The sequence below is a fragment of the Sapajus apella genome, unplaced genomic scaffold (assembly GCF_009761245.1).
Source record: "Sapajus apella isolate SASKATOON/1434 unplaced genomic scaffold, GSC_monkey_1.0 scaffold49, whole genome shotgun sequence".
NCBI classification, from domain to species: Eukaryota; Metazoa; Chordata; class Mammalia; order Primates; family Cebidae; genus Sapajus; species Sapajus apella.
Window position 1 is genome coordinate 16,372,751 of NW_022436989.1, and position 17,196 is coordinate 16,389,946.

At 41.0% G+C, this 17,196-nt stretch overlaps 1 protein-coding gene across 2 annotated transcripts in view; it reads right to left on the reverse strand.

The window, feature by feature from the left end:
- Positions 1–16,549, reverse strand: part of COG2 (component of oligomeric golgi complex 2) — a 57,949-nt gene extending 41,400 nt beyond the window's left edge. For both annotated transcript variants that reach the window (XM_032242360.1, XM_032242359.1), the window contains exon 1: positions 16,333–16,549. In XM_032242360.1, the coding sequence (XP_032098251.1) occupies positions 16,333–16,404 (72 nt within the window). In that variant the 5' untranslated portion in view covers positions 16,405–16,549. The remainder of the gene's footprint in view (positions 1–16,332) is intronic.
- Between the last annotated feature and the right edge of the window lie 647 nt (positions 16,550–17,196).

A 17,196-nucleotide genomic window follows, 5' to 3' on the forward strand; every position in this document is an offset into this window, starting at 1 on the left:
AACCATGAGAGATTTATTTTCACAAATAACCAGATACACAAAGCCTCTTCAACATCAGGACATCTACTAATCTAATCCATTACGACAACAGAAAAATTGATCATATTAAGAGATGAGAAAAAGTGTTTGACAAAAATCTACATCCATGATGATAAAAACCTGAAAACCAGGAATAGAGGAAAACTTCTTCAACTCAATAAAGAACATCAACAAAAAAAACCCACGGCTAACATTATATTAATGAAACACTAGACACTTTCCCCTAAACTGATGGAAAAGGAAAGGATGTCCCTCTCATTGCTCCTATTTAACATTTACTGGAAGTCCAAGCTAATAAAATAAGAAAATGGTATTAAGAAGGTATACTGATTGGAAAGAAAAAAAGAAAACTGTCTTTGTTCTCAGAAGGCGTGATAATGTAGAAAATCCCAAAGAATCACCAAAAAATTTCTTGGAATAAGTGATAATAGCAAGGTTGCAGGATACAAGGCTAACTGCTTTTTTATAGACCAGCAATGAACAAGTGAAACTGAAATAAAAGCTCAGTACCATTTACATTCGCACACAAAAAATAAAACATTTAGGTACAAATAAATATTTACAACATCTATTTGAGGAAAATTACAAAACCCTAATAATACAAGATCTTAAAAAATGGAGAGCTATTTCACATTCATGGATAGGAAGACTCAATACTGTTAAAGTGTCAATTCTTCCCAACTTGACCTACAGATTCACTGCAATTTCAGTCAAAATCCCAGGAAGTTATTTTGTAGATATCAACAAACTGATTCTAAGATTATTTGGAAAGGCAAAAGACATACAATATACAACACAATACTGAAGAAGAAAAGCAAATTTAGAGGACTAATATTACTCAATCTTAAGACCTTATTATTAAGGCTACGGCAATTAAGACAGAGTGGTATTGGTGAAAAAACAGACAGATAAGATCAATGGAAAAGAACAGACAGTTCAGAAACAGGCCTATACAAATATGGTAAGCTCATCTTTGACAAAAGAGAAAAGGCAATACATTGGAGAAAAGACAGTTTTCAAAAAACTGTGCTGGAACAATTGGACATCCACATGTAAAAAATATATAGAGAGACACAGATCTTTCACACAAATTAACTCAAAATGGATCAGACCTAACTTTAAAACATAAAACTAAAGCACCTAGAAGATAACATAGGAGAAAATCTAGGTGACCTCGGATTTGGTAAAGACTTTGCAGATACAATACCAAAACACAATCTATGAAAGAAAACATTGTTACGTTAGAATTCATTAAAATTAAAAGTGTCTCTGCCCTGTAAAAGACACTGTTAAGAGAATAAAAAGATAAGCCACAGGCTGGGAGAAAATAATCACAAAAAACATACCTGATAAAGGAGATGAATCCTAAATGCACAAAGAACTATTTAAAATAACAAGAAAACACCCAACCATTACAGAAAATAATATGGAGATTTCTCAAAAAAGTAAAAGTAAAACTGCCATATGACCCAGCAGTCTCACAAGTGGGTTTATATCCAAATGAAATAAAATCACTATCTCAACAGGTATCTGCACTCTCATGTACACTGCAGCATTATTTGCAATAGCCAAGACATGGAAATAACCTAAGTATTCATCTCCAATAAATGGATAAAGAAAATGTTGCGTTTCTATACAATGGGATCTTATTTAGCCTTTAAAAAGAAGGAAATCCTACCATTTGTAACAACACAGATGAACTTGGAGGATATTTATGCAAGGTAAAATAGGCCAGACATAGACATACAAATCTTATATCATCTCACTAGTATGGTTTGAAAATGTCTCCCAAGTTCATGTGTTGAAAACTTAATCCCCAATACAAGAGTAGAGGGGAGACCTTTAAGAAGTGATTAGGTCATGAGGGCTTTGTCCTCATTAATGTATTTGTGCTGTTATCATGGGAGTCGATCCATTTCTGAGAGAGGGTTATAAAAGTGAGTTCAGCCCTCTCTTGCTCTTACATGCTCCTCTCATCCAACCCCTGCCCATGATGCCCTACACCCCATTATGACACAGCAAAACAGGCTTCACCAGATGTGGCCTCTTGATCTTGAACTTTCCAACCTCTAAAATTGTGAGCCATATAAACTTCTATTGTTTATAAATTATCCAGTACGAAGTATTCTGTTTTAGCAGCACAAAATTAAACACTCACTAATACAGAGTGTCTTCGTAGAATCTAAAGTCAAACTCTGGCTGGGCATGTGGCTCATGCCTGTAATTCCAGCACTTTAAAAGGCCAAGGTGGGTGGTTCACTTGAAGCCAGGAGTTCAAGACTAGCCTGGCCAACATGGCAAAACCCGGTCTCTACTAAAAATACAAAAATTAGTCAGGTGTGGTAGCAGGCACCTGTAGTCCCAGCTTCTTGGGAGGCTGAGGCATAAGAATTGCTTGAGCCCAGGAGACAGAGGTTGCAGTAAGCCGAGATGGTGCCACTCCACTCCTGCCTAGGCAACAGAGCAAAGGCTGTCTCCAAAAAATGAATGAATGGATGAATGAATGAATGAATAAGTAAAACTCATTGAAACAAAAAGTAGGATGATGGTTACTAGGGGCTGGAGAATGGGGATTGAGGGTGGGAGTAATGGAGAGATACTGGTCAAAAGATACAAACTTCCAGTTATAAGATAAATAAATTCTGGAGTTCTAATGTATAGCATGATGACTATAGTTAATAATATACTGTATTCTTGAAAGTTGCTGAGAGAGTAGATCTTAAGTGTTCTCACTACCAAAAGAGGCGGTTAACTATGTGAGTTGATGAATACATTATCTTGATTATGGTAACCATTTCACAATATATACACATTATCAAATCATCACACTGCATGTAACTTTTATTTGTCATACAATTTTTATTTAACAATCATACCTAAATAAAGCTGGGGTGGGCAAGCACTATGAAATCAAACAACCTAACTTTAAAATAGGCAAAAGATCTGAAAAGATGCTCAACATGATATATCATTAGGGAACTGCAAATTAAAACAAGACACCAGTGAACAGAATGGCTAAAATCCAAAACACTGACAATATCAAATGCTTCTGGGGCTATGGAGCAGTAGGAACTCTCATTCATTCCTGGAAAGAATGCAAAATGGAAGGTCACTTTGGAAGACATCTTGGCAGTTCCATACAAAACTAAACAGTCTTATCAATTGTGCTCCTTATTTAGCCAAATGGGTTAAAAATGTATGTCCATTCAAAAACCTGCAAGTGAGCGTTGATAGCAGCCTTATTCCAACTGCCAAAACTTGGAAGCAAACATGATTTCTTTCAGTAGGTAAACAGATTAACAAACTGTGGTATATCCATACATGGAACATTATTCAGCAATAAAAAGAAATGAGCTACATAAAGCCACAAAGACATGGAGGAATCTTAAATGTTTATTTCTTAATCTTAAATGTTTATTGAAAGAAGCCTATCTGAAAAGGTATATACACTATATGATTCCAAGTACATATAAGATGTTCTGGAAATGGCAAAACTATGGAGACTAAAGAGATGAGTAGTTGCCTAGGGTTAGGGATGGGAGGATGCTGAGGGTGCCAGGAGAGTGGGAAGAATGGACAGGCAGGGCATGGTGGATGTGTAAAGCAGTGAAGCTGTTCTGTATGATACTCTAATAGTGGATACAGGACACAAAGGTACTACACTATTGCAAGATGTTAATAGGAGAAACTGCAATGTGGGAAGGGAGGGGTAGATGGGACCTCTGTGCTTTCTGCTCAATTTTTATATAAAATTAAAACTGCTCCAAAAAATAGTCTATTAATTATAAAACGTAAAGGAAGATAAACTTTCTTTTCCTGAATGGAACAGTACTCACTTTTTAAAATAAGCTATTTTAGTTAAAAGGCAATTTTTTTAAAGTAGACTTTTTTCTTGTTAAAATATATGCCTATGAATGAAAAGCTGGAAGAAATCAAGAATTATGCTCTGTAAGTCCAGAAATTAAAAGAAAAATCATCTCTCTTTATACTCAGAGATATTCCTGACTTTCTTTTTTTTGAGAAGGAGTTTTGCTCTTGTTACCCAGGCTGGAGTGCAATGGCACAATCTCGATCTTGGCTCACCGCAACCTCCACCTCCTGGGTTCAAGCAATTCTCCTGCCTCAGCCTCCCAAGTAGCTGGGACTACAGGGACGCGCCACCCATGCCCCACTAATTTTTGTATTTTTAGTAGAGATGGGGTTTCACCATGTTGACCAGGATGGTCTTGATCTCTTGACCTCGTGATCCACCCGCCTCAGCCTCCCAAAGTGCTGGGATTATAGGTGTAAATCGCCACGCCCGGCCGATATTTCTGACTTAAACCCAGGTAAAGTACAAATGCCCCCAAAGGCTAGAAGTTGACTAACATATCAAATACGAGATAATAAGACAGCAAAACAAACCAGCTGCAGGAAACTTAAGAACCATTAACTAGAATAGCAGTGACAGTCAAATTTAAAACCAAATAAAGTTTAAAAGTTTAGCTGCTTTAATAACTAGCTGCACACAAGGATGGCAAACAATGACTAACACACGAGAACTGGGGAAGTAATCAGTTAAAGCTTACTTGAGACCCAAATATCAATATCCTTAACATTGAGAAAATTCATAGAGCTTTCAACAGAAGAGCAAAATTCTCTAAGCTGCCTCATGCTGAATGTCAAAAAGGAAAATGTTCCCCAAATATAGAAAATTATCATATCACTAGCTACTGTAGCCATGACAGGACCCAAATCCCCCAGACATCATCATTCTGTATTCATAATGATGGGAGGTGATTCTAAGAGGGAACACCAAGTTGAAGACATGATCTCTGCCCTCAAAACATGTTCAGTCTCATTGAGATAAATACCAGTACAAAGTATTATGTGCTAAACTGTACATTAAATAAACTATAGGTTGAAAGTCTTAAAAGATTAGTATGAGCTCTTGTATGTCTGTGTGTTTCAAAGCATTCTTTAAGACAAAGGGTTAACAGATAATAAATTCCCCTGCATATTCGATAAACATTAAATATTCACTACATGCAGAAAAATAAAACTAGACCCCTATTTCTCCCCATATACAAAAATTAAATCCAGACAGATTAAAAACTTAAATGTAAGACCTGAAACTATAAAAATCCTAGAATAAAACCTAGGAAAAATTCTTCTGGACATTGGTCTAGGCAAAGGATTTATGACTAAGACCTCAAAGCAGATGTAACAAAAACAAAAATAGACAAAGGAGACTGTTAAACTTTAAAAACCTCTGCAAAGCAAACAGCAGAGTAAACAGGCAATCTGCAAAATGGGAGAAAACATTTGGAAATTACACATCCCAAAAGACTAACATCCAGAGTCTACAAGGAACTTAAATAAACCAACAAGAAAAAATCAAGTAACTCCATTAATAAGCAGGCAAAGGACATGAACAGACATTTCTCAAAAGACATACAAGCAGCCACCAAACATGAAAAAATGTCCAACATAACTAATCATGAGAGAAATGCAAATTAAAATCACAATGAGATACCAACTAACACCAATCAGAACAGCTTTTATTAAACAGTCAAAAAACAACACTGTGGATGTGAGAAAAAGGAATGCTTACACACTGTTGGTGAGAATGTAAATTAGTACAAGTGCTATGGAAAACAGTATGGAGATTTCTCAAAGAACTAAAAATAGAAATACCATTTGACCTAGTAAACCTACTAGGGAATATCCACCCAAAGGAAATCATTATATAAAAAAAGATACCTGAATGGAATCAACCTAAGTGTCTATCAGTGGAGGACCAGATAAAGAAAACGTGGTACATATATACCACAGAATACGATGCAGCCATAAAAAGGTGAAATCATATCTTTTGCAGCAACATGGATGGAGCTGGAGGCCATTATCCCAAATGAACTAACTTAGAAACAGGAAGTCAAATACCACATCTTCTCTCTTATAAGTGGGACATAAATGATGGGTACATGTGGACATAAAGATGAAATTGATAAGACACCAGGCTTATCCATCATGATCAAGTAGGCTTCATCCCGGGGATGCAAGGCTGGTTCAACATACGCAAGTCTATAAACGTAACTGACCACATAAACAGAACCAAAGACAAAAACCACATGATTATCTCAATTGATGCAGAGAAGGCCTTTGACAAAATTCAACAGCCCTTTATGCTAAAAACCCTCAATAAGCTAGGTATTGATGGAACGTATCTCAAAATAATAAAAGCTATTTATGACAAACCAACAGCCAATATTATACTGAATGGGCAAAAACTGGAAGCATTCCCCTTGAAATGTGGCACCAGACAAGGATGCCCTCTCTCACCACTCCTGTTCAGTATAATACTGGAAATTCTAGCCAGAGCAATCAGGCAAGAAAAAGAAATAAAGGGCATTCAAATAGGAAAGGAGGAAGTCAAATTGTCTCTATTTGCGGACGACATGATTGTATATCTAGAAGACCCCATCGTCCCAGCCCCAAACCTCCTGAAACTGATAAGCAAGTTCAGCAAAGTCTCAGGATACAAAATCAATGTGCAAAAATCACATGCATTCCTATACACCAATAACAGACTTAAAGAGAGCCAAATCAAGAACAAACTTCCATTCACAATTGCCACAAAGAGAATAAACTACCTAGGAATACAACTAACAAGGAACGTAAAGGACCTCTTCAAGGAGAACTACAAGCCACTGCTCAATGAAATAAGAGAGTACGCAAACAGATGGAGAAACATTCCATGTTCATGGTTAGAAAGAATCAATATCGTGACAATGGCCATACTGCCCAAAGTAATTTACAGATTCAATGCTATCCCCATCAAGCTACCAATGACCTTCTTCACAGAACTGGAAAAAACCACCTTAAACTTCATATGGAACCAAAAGAGAGCCCACATAGCCAAGTCAATTCTAAGCAAAAAGAACAAAGCAGGGGGCATCACACTACCGGACTTCAAACTATACTACAAGGCTACAGTAATCAAAACAGCATGGTACTGGTACCAAAACAGAGATATAGACCAATGGAACAGAACAGAGGTCTCGGAGGCAACACAACATATCTACAACCATCTGATCTTTGACAAGCAGACAAAAACAAGCAATGGGGAAAGGATTCCCTGTTCAATAAATGGTGTTGGGAAAGCTGGCTAGCCATGTGCAGAAAGCAGAAACTGGACCCCTTCCTGACACCTTACACTAAAATTAACTCCAGATGGATTAAAGACTTAAACATAAGACCTAACACCATAAAAACCCTAGAAGAAAACCTAGGCAAAACCATTCAGGACATAGGTGTAGGCAAGAACTTCATGACCAAAACACCAAAAGCATTGACAACAAAAGCCAAAATAGACAAATGGGACCTAATCAAACTCCACAGCTTCTGCACAGCAAAAGAAACAATCATTAGAGTGAATTGGCAACCAACAGAATGGGAAAAAATTTTTGCAGTCTACCCATCTGACAAAGGGCTGATATCCAGAATTTACAAAGAACTAAAACAGATTTACAAGAAAAAAACTAACAAGCCCATTCAAAAGTGGGCAAAGGATATGAACAGATACTTTACAAAAGAAGACATACATGAGGCCAACAAACATAAGAAAAAATGCTCATCATCACTGGTCATCAGAGAAATGCAAATCAAAACAACATTGAGATACCATCTCACGCCAGTTAGAATGATGATCATTAAAAAATCTGGAGACAACAGATGCTGGAGAGGATGTGGAGAAATAGGAACACTTTTGCACTGTTGGTGGGAGTGTAAATTAGTTCAACCATTGTGGAAGACAGTGTGGCGACTCCTCAAGGACCTAGAAATAGAAATTCCATTTGACCCAGCAATCCCATTACTGGGTATATATCCAAAGGATTACAAACCGTTCTACTATAAGGACACGTGCACACGAATGTTCATTGCAGCACTGTTTACAATAGCAAAGACCTGGAACCAACCCAAATGCCCATCGACGATAGACTGGATAGGGAAAATGTGGCACATATATACCATGGAATATTATGCAGCCATCAAAAACAATGAGTTTGGGTCCTTTGCAGGGACATGGACCATCATTCTCATGAGAACCATCATTCTCAGCAAACTGACAGAAGAGCAGAAGACCAAACACCGCATGTTCTCACTCATAGGCGCGTGTTGAACAATGAGAACACATGGACACAGGGAGGGGAGCACTACACACTGGGGTCAGTTGGGGGGAAATAGGGGAGGGATGGTGGGGGTGGGGAGCTGGGGAGAGATAACAAGGGGAGAAATGCCAGATGTAGGTGATGGGGAGGAAGGCAGCAAATCACACTGCCACGTGTGTACCTAGGCAACAATTTTGCATGTTCTTCACATGTACCCCCAAACCTAAAATGCAATAAAATAAATAAATGGGAAAAAAAAAAAAAAAGACACCAGGGACTCAAAAGGGGAAGCACTGGAGGAAGATGAGGGCTGAAAAATTATCTATTGGGTACAACATTTTCTAGGTGATAAGTACACTAGACACCCAAACCTCACCATTACACACTATAACCATGTAACAAATCTGCATAGGTACCTCCTGGATCTAAAATAAAATAAGTAACAAAAATAAAACCACAATGAGATACCCAATAAATATTCACAGTGAAACTCAGGCACTGCTGTAAGTACAGGAGTCACAGCAATGAAAAGCAAAGACAACATCCCTGTTCTCAATGGGCATATATTCAATTGCAGAAATGAGAAAAAATAAACATGTAAACAAACATTATGAAGAGTGGTAAGTGCTACAAAGGAAATAAAATGGAACCCTATGAAAGTGAGTGATGAAAAGGAGGTAGAAGACCCTTATAAAGTGATATCTGAGTTGAGATCTGAATGTCACGAAGGCATCAGCCATGGGAAAGACCGTAAGAAGGGCACCCTACCTCACAATAGCAAGCCATGGGCAAAAACGTCCCTGGATCTCTTCCGTCCTGCCCCGCCCTCAAACCTAGTGCTGTCCCCAGTGCAGGGTGGCCCCACTGACACATGACCCAGTTAGTCTGGAACTCGTGTCTCCCAAAGCTCATTCTAAACCTTTATTTGGTTACTAAATTACTGAAGCTTGAGAAATTCAAAATGTATGCTAAAATGCTTTTCAGCATCTATGGACAGATGATCTTAGAAGTTTTATAAAATAGTAGCACTTAAGTTCCAAAGAACTTATTATGTTTAAATGGATTAATCAGTTTTATGTCTAAATCCTCTGTTCAATATTGTACCTGTGATTGACATATTTATGAGAAGACAAAACCTACACCCTGTCACTTCCATTTAACAAATATCTGTGCTCTGTCCCAGCTGATTTCTTCTCTTTTGCTCTCCTTTTTACCCCAATTTAATACTAATGATAATCTATGTGGTCTTTTAGCTTACTTTCTCAACTTAATTTCTTGAGCTCTTAAGCAGAATGAAGTGCTCACCTCTGTGGGTGTATTAGGATCACCTGAGGCAGCCCAAGCCCCAGTTTGTGATTCATTTGTTTTGTAAATCTTCAAAGAAATATTATGTTAAATGTATATGACTAGTTAAACAACAAAGATCTATTTACATCGTGTTATCTAACTTTGAACAAAGAAATATCCCAAGTAATAAAAACTCAAGGGACCACGAGTTCAATATTTTATTCAAGTAATACATTTTATAATATTGTGAGAAGTGACTTGGAAAATCAAAAGCCAGAACTGCTCAAAAAAAATTTTTTTTTTGGCATACCAAAGAACTTCTTTTTACCAAAGGCCAATGTAATAAACTGTGTATACCCAATGGTACCGATCTCATACCATCAAAAAATGTATTTCACATTAGGAAATCTCTCCACATGTGGGTAATAAAAAAATTTAGTGACAATCAGTCTCAAATACATTATTTATTTCTGTTGCAAACAGAAGCCAAAGAGAATTCAAGCTTTTCATGAAGACTGAAAATGAAACGGTGAACCTGTAAGGTCAGCATTTTAGCTGCTGTGAAATGAGGATGGTACATGCTGTGCCAGGCACTCAGCAACACTGGGCTGTGCTGCCTTCACACTTACGTCTGCTTTTTGTCTACAGGCCAAGAGTTACAATTTGTTTTAAATAAGTGATGGCCCTCAATCTTGTCCTTACTGATAAAATGCATGTGACATCTTTTGGGCTGTTCTTGGTAATATTCAAAATCACTCATCCCAAAGTTCCTACCATCTAGAAAGAAAAGCGTGACATGATTCTTTTTCCAGTACTGAAGCTTGGGAGTCAGGAGATAAGGGCCCTGGGTTGCCCCAGTTAGCTGTGTGACTGTGGAGGAAGTCATAACACCTCTGGACCTCAGTCTCCTTATCTGCAAGCCAGAGGAATCTCCTAGAGTTGTCCCTCTGTATCCGAGCATTCCACATCCTCCAATTCAACCAGCCATGAATTGAAAAGGTGCTTTAAAAAAAAATTAAAAATTACAACAATAAAAAGTAACAAATAAAAATATAGTATAACAACTATTTATACTGTATTAGGTATCACAAGTAATCTAAAGGTGATTAAAATACTCCAGAGGATGTAAGTAGGTTATATGCAAATAACATATATATGCAACTACACCATTTACAAGAGGGTCTTGAGCATTTGCAGATTTTGCTATCTGTGAAGGGGTGAGGGGTGTCCTGGAATCAATCCTCTGCGGATACTGAGGGGCACCTGTAAGTTTCTTTATTCGCAGAAACATAAAATGTCGAAAGCCAGAGACACTGCAAAGAGTACTGAGACAAGTGTCACCCCTTAACACAAATGAGGAAACGAAGCCCACAGAGGCCAGCGATTTGTACAAAAATCACACGTGAGTGGTTAGCAGAGCTGAAACTGGGGCCCACAAGTCCAGGTCACTGTTATTCAATCAGCAAAGCATTATTCTTTGGACATACTTCCTGTTTCAATATTCCCTATTCATGCACTTAGAATACAGAGGGGCCTGAGAACTACAGTAAGGGATCCCCTTATGTGAGGGAGATACATTCCAAGACTCCTGGTCAATGCCTAAAACCACAGATAGTACCCAACTCTATATACACTACGCTTTTTCAATCTGATAACCAAGATAGCTGCTAATCAGTAGAAACTGCCCATCAATGCAATGAGCTGCTTGGGAATACTTCCAAATGTTCTGGAAAATGCTTCCTCATGTTTTTTTTTTTTTTGAGACGGAGTTTCACTCGTTACCCAGGCTGGAGTGCAATGGCGCGATCTCGGCTCACCGCAACCTCCACCTCCCGGGTTCAGGCAATTCTCCTGCCCCAGCCTCCTGAGTTGCTGGGATTACAGGCACGCGCCACCATGCCCAGCTAATTTTTTGTATTTTTAGTAGAGACGGGGTTTCACCATGTTGACCAGGATGGTCTCGATCTCTTGACCTCGTGATCCACCCGCCTCGGCCTCCCAAAGTGCTGGGATTACAGGCTTGAGCCACCGCGCCCGGCCTCCTTATGTTTTCATAGTAAACACAGGTGGCAGTCTGATTACATACAAGCACCTGTTACATGCAAGCACCGAGATGTGTTTTGAAAAAGCCACCCTGCTTGTGATGTAGAAAACGGACTAGAAGGAAAGAATGGATGCCAGGGGACTATGGTAAGAAGTCACCAAATTATAACGGCCAGAGATAACGATGACTCAGAAAGTGGGAAAAGAGGAGATGGAGAGAAGTAGACAAATTTCAGAGATGTCTGGGAAGTAAAATCCTAGGGCTGAGTAACAGATTGGATTTGAGGAAATGAAGAAGAGAGGTGTTATCAAGGATGACCCCTGGTTTTCTGACTCACAACTGGATGGAGGGATTACCTAAATTAGGTAACACTAGAAGAGAGCTAGGTTTGAGGAGAAGAGCTTGGTTTTTTCATTCCCCCCCCACCACAAATTTAGTTTTAAGTATGCTGAGTTTGAGGTGCCAAAGAGATAGCCAAGAAGAGAGGTCACAGAGTTGCACACATGGGATTGCAGATCGGAAGATGTCTGGGCCAGAAGTATGAACCTTTCACCTCTACAAGCAGTCATTGAAGCTTCATGAAGTGGGTCACTTGGGAGAGGTGTAAAGCCTGTGAAAAGGAACAGACATGTAGCCGCGTTCATAACCCACATTTAATGGCTATGAGGAGGAGAATGATTATGCAAAAGAGAGAAGTGGACCAGAGAGGCCAAAAGAAAGCCATATAGCGCAGGGTTTCAGAAAGCAAATGACGGAGGCACTTGGTCTACTGAGGTCAGGGAGGAGGCAGAAAAGATCTAGTGGATCGACTTCCATCTAGTTAACTTTGGTGAGAAGTCTTTAGTGGAATGATGGGGCCAGAAGCCAGAATGAAGTGAGTCTAAGAGTGAAGGAAGAGACAGTATTGACAACCCTGTGAGATGGAAGAGTGTGACGGGCTTTAACTGGAGGTTGGAGGGTCCAGTAGAAGAAACTGAAACGAGTGTGTCTGAATGCCAATGGGAAGGAGTGTGGAGAGGGTGGGAATAATACGATCCTGAGAAGGGAGAAGGCACCAGATCCAAGCATGGGAGGCGGACCTCTGGAGCAAGGAAAGCCCCCTACGCCAGGGGTCCGCAACTACCTGTCAGGAACCAGGTGGCACAGCAGGAGTGCAGCCTGTATTTACAGCCACTCTGTATTGCTTGCATTCCGTCTGAGCTCCACCTCCGGTCAGGTCAGTGGTGGCACTAGATTCTCATAGCAGCATGGACCCTATTGTGAACTGCACATTCGAGGGATCTAGGTTTGGCACTCCTTATGATAATTTAATGCTGGATGAACTGTCACTGTCTCTCTCATCACCCCCAGACAGGACTCTCTGGCTGCAGGAAAACAAGCTCAGGGCTCCCACTGATTCTACATTACAGTGAGTTGCATAATTATTTCAGTATGTATTATACTGTAGTAACAACAGAAATAAAGTGCACAATAAATGTAATGTGCTTGAATCATCCCCAAACCATCCTGGTCTGCGGAAAAATTGTCTTCTAAAAGTGCCGAAAAGGTTGGGGACCGCTGCCCTACACAACAGGTTAAAAATGGGAGTGAGAAGCTACAAATGCAAGAATGAGGCTGTTATCAGCAAGATGAAAGAGCTGCCACTTGATAGCCACTATTTTTTCTATAAAACAAATGAAGTCATACATGAGACAGAAGGATGTGATTTCCACAGCACACCTAGGTAAGTAAGTGTGTTTAAGTCATCCCTGTTAGCCTATCACCTCTCTCCTACTCCCAGTATCTTACATCCCAATTCATCTACTGATTGTCAACACTCTCTAAGGGTGTTTGTACCTTTTTCCTTCTTTCTTTTTTTTTTGGCAGGGTCTCGCTCTGTTGCCCACACTGGAGTGCAGCGCTGCAATCCCGGCTCACTGCAGCCTTGACCTCCACAGGCTCAGGTAATTCCCCCACCTCAGCCTCCCAAGTAGCTGGGACTACAGGTATCTGCCACCACACCTGGCTAATATTTTAATATTTTGTAGAAATGTGTTCTGACTATGTTGCTTGGGGCGTGTACTTTCTTTAAGCTGACGAAGTCAACAGTATCATGCCACCACCCCCTTCGACCCTTCAAGAGATTCGTTCATCTGCCACTCCTGCTTTTTGATCACTTACATAATATTTTTCACAAACTATTCCCTCCTGTATTTCTCAGATCTCATAAAAACCACTGAAATAACTTTTTTTTTTTTTTTGAGACAGAGTCTCACTCCGTCACCAGGCACCAGGCTGGAATGCAGTGGCGCGACCTCGGCTCACTGCAACCTCCGCCTCCCGGGTTCAAGCAGTTCTCCTACCTCAGCCTCCCAAGTAGCTGGGACTACAGTGCGCACCACCACACCCAGCTAATTTTTTTGTATTTTTAGTAGAGATGGGGTTTCACCATGTTGGCCAGGATGGTCTCAATCTCTTGACCTCATGATCCTCGCCTCGGCCTCCCAATGAAATTACTTTTAAGTAGCCTCCTGCCACCAGTCAGCTCCAATGGCAACAGATATTGATCATGTCATTTCCTGCCTTAAGCCTGACTACAGACTCCACAACGAATACTGAATCTAGTGCAAATCCATCAGTACAGTATACAAGGCCCATTGCAACTTGCAACTCCACCCATCTAACTTTCCACCTTCTCAGTCACACTCCTGGCCATCCTTCCATATGCTAGCCACTTTGGACTAAGTGTCATTTCTCAGCACACATGCCCTTCCTATCACCATGCTAGAGCGCCAAAAACCGTATCTTATTTATCCTTGTACCTTCATGTCTAGACTGCTGCCTGGAGCATAGCAGGGGATCATGGAAAGCCCACTGACTGAACAATTGCTACCACTGCACTAGCATGCCCTTGTGATCTTTGGCAACCTAATCACAATTTCCCATCAACTGACTGGATTTCAAGCAATCTCAAATCTCCTAATGCAAATGTCACCTTCTCATATGCACAAAACCTATCCAATTACAAAATGTGTTGAATGAGACACAAACATAGAAATACACCCTGGACAGCAAGTGCTCCATCCATCCTTTCTGCCATGGAAATATAACTTATATATATTCATATATGTTTAAGGAAACACAGATTGCAAATAACCTTTATCTTCAAACTCCACCTAAAAAATCAACAGTATTTTACACAGAACAGCTGTTCTATGTATTTTCTTCTATGTATGTTGCCACATTTATAAGCACTACAGAATGGACGGCTTATTCACAGAGCCATGGCATATGCAACTGCTGGCATTCCAGCCACCTCCCCAGTTGGCACTCTAAGTTCTATTTTAGAACTTATATTTCTGTGATTTCACTTCCTGAAGCTACATTTACCAAAGGCATTCTGTCAACTCAGAGTGGGAAAGGTGATGGGGCTAGTGAGTCAGAGAAGATGCTGGTGTTGAGCCTGAAGGAAGACTGAAGATGTCGAGAGATGGACAAGTTGAGAGTATTCTGTACTCCCAGATTCTTGAAGTCAACAAGGCCCCTGATCTGTGTGGCCTTTCCTCTTCCAGAGAATCTCTCCCCAGCATGTATCCTCAGTTGTTTCTTTCCACCCTCATTTCATGGTAGCTCTTAGCCAGTGGGCAAAACAAAGGGATTCTGGATCAATGAGTTGGTTCTGTACACTTTCAGACATCCTAATAAAGTTACACCTTTTAGTACAGTGGTTTAGCAGGAATATCACTGTACAAGAACAAGGTAGGCTACTTCTGGGTATAGATAAGCCCTACACACTAAAAATGATATTGTCACACTGGAGAAAACACACACACACGTATATATATATATATATATATATATATATATTTTAAATAGAGCTTTGGAGACGTAATCTGAATGCAAATATCATCCAAAAGAAATAGGTTAATTAATCTAGAAAAAGAGAAAACATTGTAAATCACCAAGAAGGCAGAGTAAGAGATTTCAACTCACTTGCTCAAAATTGTAGGTGTCTACTAGTTAACATTGAAACCAACTACTAAATGGTGTCAAAAATCCTAGTTCTTAGGAAATTAAATAAAAACGTTTTTTGAATGCTTAAGGTTCAGACCCAGAGGGACACACCAAATAGGTAGGCAAAGCTCCACCTAGCTCTGACTCAAAGCCTGGCCATTTTCAAGGCTGCTCCTGATCAACCTTTATCATCAGCGAAGTGTTTTCAGTTTATATTTCTTTAAGTTTATGACCTACAACTACCAACTTCCTCATGTGCATCATGTAAAAAGAAGTAGAGCAACTTCTTTAAAGAGGAATGGTTTGCTTTGTTGTACTGCAATAGTCAGTAAGAACGTTCCTAGCTTCTAAATATCCCATTCCAGAAGCTTTAGCTGAATGTTAGGCAAAACTTTAAGGTTTTATTTCCGACCCGAGTCCCTAGGAAAAATACGTGGGCTCGGAGATTGATTCAACACACAATTAATGAGCTCCAAGGACCTGGTCAGCAAGCTTCTTTCCGACAAGGGGACGGGTAATCTGATTGCACTGCATGGTAACAGGACCGGCTAACAAGCACTTTGACATTCAGCTCTAAACCACTTGCTCAGAACTTTCAGGCCTTTCCACGTAACATGCACGATTTTACAGAAGTGGTTTCTCCAAGCTATACCTGCCAAACCTGAGGCCAAAAGACTCATCGCAAAGTGCAGCGAGGTCTCTGCCGAGGACCTGACACCAAGCGCGAGCAAGTGGAGCCTCCAGAAGTGAGGCCCCCCAGAGGGCACAGGGCAGAGGCACCCCCATGATCCGGCTCCGGGGAGCCGAGGACGCGCGCACCTTCATGAACTCGTCCTTGTCGAAGCAGAGCGTGTCTGGCCCCTTGGGCAGGTTCATCCTACTTTTCTCCATCCCGCCGGCCACCGCCTCTCAGTGCCAAGATCCAAGCAAGAAAACGCAGGAGGCTGCGCAAACTGACGCGGCGGCCTCAGCCACCGCCAGTTTCCAAGGCACAGGAGGTCCGCTTCCGCCAACATGGCAGCGCCCGCGCCGCAGCCAATGAGCGACGGCACCGCAAGCCAGCCTGCGCCTGGCTCTGGCCAAGAGGGGCGCGGGGACAGCCGCCGCCGCTCAGGTTAGGCCGTGCTTCCCTCATGCGGCGGAGGGCGGCACTGCAGCCTCGCGCGGGTTCCTGCGAGGCGTGGCTGAGCTGCAGGGGTGGATCAAAAGGGGTGAGCGGGTCTCCCTCCCACACCACCGTTCCTACTGGGAAAAATTGGCCTGCAACGCTTTTCCAGTGCCTTCTCCCCTGAGATTGCTCCACTTCGTTATGCATGGCCGGACGTTGGCCCTTTGGTTCTCAGGCCCGTTTTCCAGATTGGACGTATCACTGTGGTCGCATTCTTCACCTCCCTATACGGGGTCACTGCTCCTGGTGGGCCCCGACGCCTCTATGGAGACTCCGCCCTGAGCCTCTGCACCCACAGAGCAGTGTAGCGCCTCCTCTGCTGGGCTCGGTTACTGGGAACTCAGAGGGAAAAAGGTGGTCAGCTAGGCAGCTTCCTGCCCAACCTGGGGCTCTGTTCCAGGTGGGCAGCCTCTGAGCGCAGCTATGGGTCTTCAAGATTCTTAAAGGAATGCCTCGCTATCTGATTCAACACAGCAGACAAATACATGTGTATGCATATTTGTTTTTAATTTCAA